At 56.8% G+C, this 6005-nt stretch overlaps 1 protein-coding gene across 1 annotated transcript in view; it reads right to left on the bottom strand.

Annotated features, from left to right (window-relative positions):
- The window catches only part of plekhg2 (pleckstrin homology domain containing, family G (with RhoGef domain) member 2), an 11689-nt gene that overhangs the window by 826 nt on the left and 4858 nt on the right, over positions 1-6005 (bottom strand). The window contains exons 4-7 of the mRNA XM_019867179.1: positions 4776-4876; positions 1819-1885; positions 1366-1412; positions 7-49 (exon numbers count right to left, since the gene is read on the bottom strand). Of these exons, the coding sequence (XP_019722738.1) occupies positions 7-49; positions 1366-1412; positions 1819-1885; positions 4776-4876 (258 nt within the window). The remainder of the gene's footprint in view (positions 1-6; positions 50-1365; positions 1413-1818; positions 1886-4775; positions 4877-6005) is intronic.

The following is a 6005-nucleotide window of genomic DNA, read 5'->3' on the forward strand; positions in this document are numbered from 1 at the left end:
GCGCACCAGCCTCTGGTTCTTCATGCACTCCCTCAGAACTGACACCGAGCTGCGAACGCACGCACGCACGCACCCGCGTGTCGACATCAGAAACACCTTTAAGCTCACCGGTTACCATCGGGCAGACACGTAACAGGATACGAGGTGCCAACCGCAGTGGAACGCAACTACCGATGACCTCTCACACGCGCCCCCCCCCCCAAAAAAAAAACATCCCTCATATTTACTTGAAGTTTCTCACGCAGAAAACAACTCAACCAAAGTAAAAAAAGAGTTTGAAAGACGCGGAGTGCGAGGGGGCGGGCTGACGATGCAGGCAGCCTGCGCGACACGTACGTCGCGTTGTTTCTGGGACGTCGTCATCCAAGCTGATCACGACGAGGACGCAATGAGAAAGGAAGACTCCAGTGGGACGCAACGACCGATGACTTCTCACACGCGCAACCCCCCCCCCCCCAAAAAAAAAAAAAAAAAACCCCCACATTTACTTGAAGTTTCTCACGCAGAAAACAACTCAACCAAAGTAAAAAAAGAGTTTGAAAGACGCGGAGTGCGAGGGGGCGGGCTGACGATGCAGGCAGCCTGCGCGACTGGTGGGTCAAATTGTTTCTGGGACGTCGTCATCCAAGCTGATCACGACAAGGACGCAACGAGAAAGGAAAGCCATTCGGCCAAATTTCAGCCCCGCGTTGATTTTGCACACGTCGGCGGCACAAAACGTTTCCCATCTCGTCTCCCGTTGGACGTGGAGGTGGAGCGGCTCCGAAAGGCTGCCCGGATTTTTTCTTTTCTTTTCTTTCTTTCTTTGGTTTGGATGACTGAAAGCATTTGACCTACTTTCACTTTGGGTTTGTTTTTTTTCCCTTTCAGTGAGGCGAGAAGCAGAGCGTCAACCGAGGTGACGGCGAGGGCCGACGGCGTTTCAACGGGATGCGGAAAACTTCTGGGCTTGAAGGAAAATGGAAGGGGGGGCGGCCCGGCGGTCGACCGGTTCGCGCGTCGGCCTCGCAGTGCAAAGGTGCGGGGTTCGATTCCGGCTCCGGCCTTCCTGCGTGGCATTGGCATGTTCTCCCCTGGGCCTGCGTGGCTTTTCCCCGGGTACTCTGCTTCCCTCCCACATTCCAAAAACAGGTTTCAATTGTCCCGCCGTGCGATTGTGATTGTTTCGTCGCCGTGCGCCCTGCGATTGGCTGGCGACCGGCTCAGGGTGTCCCCCGCCTACTGGCTCCGGCACCACCCCCCGCGCGACCCGTGTGAGGATAAAGTGGATCGGAAAGCGGATGGATGGACGGATGGCGAGCCGAAGGAGGCGCAAAGACATTTTTGGGACAAACAGACGGGAAACAGATGGAGGCGGCTACTCACTTGGGGTAGTTCATGCAGTACAGCGTGTAGATGTCGAACGCTTCACTCTGTTCAACACACAAGCAAACGCAAGACATGATACGGGTCAACCAAGAATCCTTTTCCGGTGGCGCTACCATCCGCCGCCATGGACGTGGTTTCGCCCGCCAACCGCCTCCGCTTTACAAGCTGCTCCTTTTATCGGCTTCGTCTCTTGATTCACGTTTTCCTCGCGCTCGTCAGCCTGTCCGAGGACAAGGCGTGGACGCACGCGCATGCAAACGGAGGGTGTCGCTCTGACACCCGGCATCAGAAATTCAACAAAGTGACGTGTGAGTGTGTGTGTGTGAGTCAATGACCCGCTGGTTGGGACCTGCTTCCTGTCATACGCGCGTGCACGCACACTCACTCAGCTGCTCACGCACACACGCACGCACACACTCGGACATGCGCGGCGGGCGGGCGGGCCCTCACCCTTTCCACAAAGCAGTCGGCGATGGCGGCGGCGTGCTGACTTCTCTCCAAGTCCTCCAGCAGTTCACTGCGGAGAAACGAGACAAGTTGACTTTGTCGGGTGCGGCGCCTGCGCCACCAGGGGAGGCCTCCACACGGTCACGAGCCCAACAACTGAACCAAATTCCAAGTTTTGTTCCATGAAATTGGCTGCCAGCCTGTCTATGTATTTTTTTTTTTTTGGTGGGTCAAATCATGTTCGACATGTCTCCCAAGTTTTATGTTTGACTTTTTTTTTCTAGCTGGGAGCAAGTGAATAATCAATGAATCTTAAAATGGCCACCTGAAATGCAAGTCGTGGACTTGTGGCCTCTTGACACTTTTTGGTGGCTCTACTCATGACGGGCACGTCTACAAAATTTTACATATAGCAAAGGTGTCAAACTGGCGATTTCTTTTTAGGCACGTCGACAAAATTTCCATATAGCAAAGGTGTCAAACTGGCGATTTCTTTTTCTCATCCATTTCGATATTCAAGTGGAAGACGATTGCAATTAAAAAAAAAAAAAAAACATTCAAGTGGAAGACGATTGCAATTAAAAAAAACAAACAAAAAAAAAAAACGTCTTTTTGGCAGCTCTGTGACACGACAAGAATGTTTTGGAGCGCAAAATGTTTTCAAAAGGGGCCGTGAGGCGGCGCAACCCCAGCGGGATGAGCCTTCGGCAGAAAATACAATGAATCCAGCGCGCTTGTCTTTCAACTATCCACTGGGCCCACGTGACATCATTTCCTGTGAGGAAAAACGAAGAGCAAATGTGACACGTATGGAAGCAAAATGCACGGCGGGCTTCCCGTAGCTTTTAAGGCGGGGGCTTTTGCGACTCGTTGCTTTTCTCATGACCCGACCGGGCTGCATTTTCAAGAAGACGAAGCGCGCCGGCAAAGCAGTCGGCCGCGACCGGCCGACGCGGTCACGGAAACGTGATGATGTCATCCACGCGAGGGGTGCCTCTCACTTGCGATGACATCACCGGGCTCGCGAGCTCATCACTGTTTGGCTTGGACGCGGTCCCGCACCGACAACGAGTTTCCCGAGCGCGCGCGACTCTCGCACTCTCACTTCACGAGGCACGCAAAGAACAAGCGCCCCGCGCTCTCCCCCCTCTGGCGCCGGGCCCGGTTTGTGGCCAGAAGACATTCTTTCGGGGGGCGGGGGGGAGGGTGGACGACGCTGAGGAGGAGGAGGAGGAGGAAGGAAACACAACGCTGCGGAGACTCGTGAAGACAAGGCGAGGGCCTTCTCCCGGCGCGCTGGCTTTTCTCGGCGCAAAAGGACGACAGCGCCCCGCTGCGAGCTCGCCCCTGTTTCAGAGTGTCGACGCTTGCCGCCGGTCGCTCTTCATCGCGCTCTGAAATCACTCGGCCGCCCCTCTCGGTTGGCAAGCGAATTTTCACTTTTCAAGTGCGGCAACTGATTCTTCAATTTCCAGGTTCAGTGACCCGGAAGGTCAACGTGACGAGGTCAACGTCATAGGCGTTTAGTCAGCAGGGGGCCATTCCACATTTCTTTTGCCCGGCGTTTCGGGGGGATTTCGAACATTCTGGGCGTGGAAAAATATGGATTCCAAAATACAAAATAAAGAATGTGAAGGTTCACAACGTGCGCTAAGGGACAAACAAGCGTTGACCGCGTGCGTGTTTGTCTTCACGCCATCGCCAGCGGGAAAATGACGGGACGCGGGTCCATCGTTGACGCGACTAAAAGAAGACAAATTGCAACCTTGGAGAAAGGAAAATGGCCGCCGTCACATCGCTTAAGTATACGGTGCGCGTGCGGATGCGGCGCGGCGGTCCGACTCCCTGCGGCGGCGCGACACAAGATAGCAAACCGAACAAAACGCGCCAGACGACACCGCGATGCAAGAGGAGGCGAGGCCCGGACAAAACGACGGAAAGGCGACACATGGAAACGCCATAAAACGGCGAGCGGCACGCCGCCAAGCCGCCCAAAGGAGCAGGGGGCACCAGACCGCAAAAAAATTGCACGCGCGGGACGAGCCCGCCGCGCGAACAGGCGCCGCAAAGGCAACGAGAACGCAAGCAGAGAGCAAATCGAAAGCTCCGTCATGCCGTGACGACTGAGCATGCGCAAAATCGGCGCCATTCCTTCAGTTCAAGTTACTTTTCACACACACACAGAGACAGACTCGGAGCCACTCTTGTTTTGTTGACTCCATCTGCGTGCGCGTTGAAGAAAAGCACAAAATGAGGTCAAAGTGTTCCCCCCCGCAGGAAATCAAGTTGAGGTTTTTAAGGGGGGGGGGCAATGGGGGGGATTTCTACGTGAAGCTGGTGCAGCACGCTCTTTCATTCTTGGAGGGTGACTTTGTGACACAACACACACACGGACGGCGAGAGAGTCCCGCGCGCACGCCACGCCACGCATTCTCCTTTGCTGGCTCACAGAAAAGTTCCCATGAGAAGCCACAGGCAGGAAGTCTGGAAGGAATGAAAACTTGCCGTGCGCGTGTGCGCGTGCGCGCGCGCGCTTGGGCTCACACGTTGGCGCGTTGCTCAATGTGTCACTTATGGGTGGGGGGGGCCGGGGGGGGTTCACAATGCGTGTGTGCGCGTTGGCACAAGCAAGCCAGAAAGGTCAATTCCTTGCAAGATTTGCTCGCTTTTCAACGACGGGCTGCGTCGAATCGGCCGCTCTCATTCGCTACCTTTGCGGACCGCGTTTGCGAGAGCGGCATTTCTCGCTCGCGCGCAACGGCTTCGAGCGGTCGGGGGGGGGCGTCCAAGGTCACGGCCATCGTGAGGCAAAAAGTCAGCCGTGGCCAACGGCAGCAGCGCTTGACAATGAACAGTCACAAAACAGGAAAGCAAACATTCCCGGCTGTAGCGGCGCCACGGTGGACGAGGTGAGCGCCAGCGTGCGCGCGGGATGCAAATGAGGCGCGGCGCTCCGGTACCTGTTGAACTCGTAGATGTCCTCGACGTTGCAAAACAGAGCGCTGACCTGCTCCGGGTCGACGGCGAGCGCGTCGCACTCGATGATGCAGCCCAGGTAGTCCTGCGCGCACACACAAAAACAAAAAGACGAGTGGGTGAGATGAGAGCCGCTTCGGCTGAAGGCCGCGGACCAAACGGTCCTCATACAAAAGCTTCCGCCGCGCAACTCCCGGAAACCTTTCGGACCTCAACTTATCTTTGGACTTTGTTGGACAAACCGCCGTTCGTTGTTGCCGATAACTTTTGGTGAAACCTTGACTAGGAACTTGATTTGGATCATTGCAAAAGTGGGCCATCAACCAGAGTTCTGATCGGCCCGGCTGCGGCCCAAGTCTCCAAAGACTCTTGGATTCGGTTGGCCGACACGTTTTCAGGACAAAGGTGGCCCACCTCGCGGTCCAAATTGCAAACTGGACGTTTTATTTCCCGTTGCCAAGAAGAAGCCTGCTTTGCGCCGGCGCCACGAACGACACCGAATGAGCGCGACTGCGTTTGGGCCGGCTTTTCGTGGGCGTTGGGCGGACGGGTTCCGTCTCCGCGGCTGCGACGGTCTGGCGACACATGAGACAGGAGGGTTTTGCTTCCGGGAGATCGGGCGAATCCCGCCGCCGCCTTTATTCCCGTTTGAAAAACTTCCCGAATGGACCGGCGGAGCTTTTGCACGTCTCTTCCTGGAAACAAACAATCGGAGGTGCAGCGACCGCCATGGCGGCCCTTGAACCCCGGCTGTGTTCCCCCCCCCCGGCTCCCGTTGCCCCAATCTCCCTGCGATCCTCGCGTGGCTCCCGGCCGGCTTTGCCGCAATCCTCCCGGCTCTCCGTCTTTTGGCGCTCCGCCTCCGAATACTCTGGCGCGCCGTCCCGCGCCCCCCTCCCCCGTCCGCTTTCTTTCCACTTGGCCGCCGCTCAGCAGCAGAACTCGTCTGGCGCCGCGTCCATTCCGCGGCCGCGGAAGACTCGGCGAATCCGACGACTTCGCCGAGCCGCGCTCATTCCGCACCGTTGCCGGATAAGGCGAGGAAGCGCCGCATACGCCATCGCCTCCGCTTTGTGCCGGATGGCCGCAAACGCGCGCGCGCGCACGGCCTTGTTATGGCAGTCGGTTCAGGTTCCCAGTGAGCGTGACATCATGTAGCCTCAATCAAATCCAGATTTGGAGATGACCACAAATAGAGGGGCTGCGAGGGAGGG

This window comes from Hippocampus comes, unplaced genomic scaffold (assembly GCF_001891065.2).
Source record: "Hippocampus comes isolate QL1 unplaced genomic scaffold, H_comes_QL1_v1.1 scaffold49, whole genome shotgun sequence".
NCBI classification, from domain to species: Eukaryota; Metazoa; Chordata; class Actinopteri; order Syngnathiformes; family Syngnathidae; genus Hippocampus; species Hippocampus comes.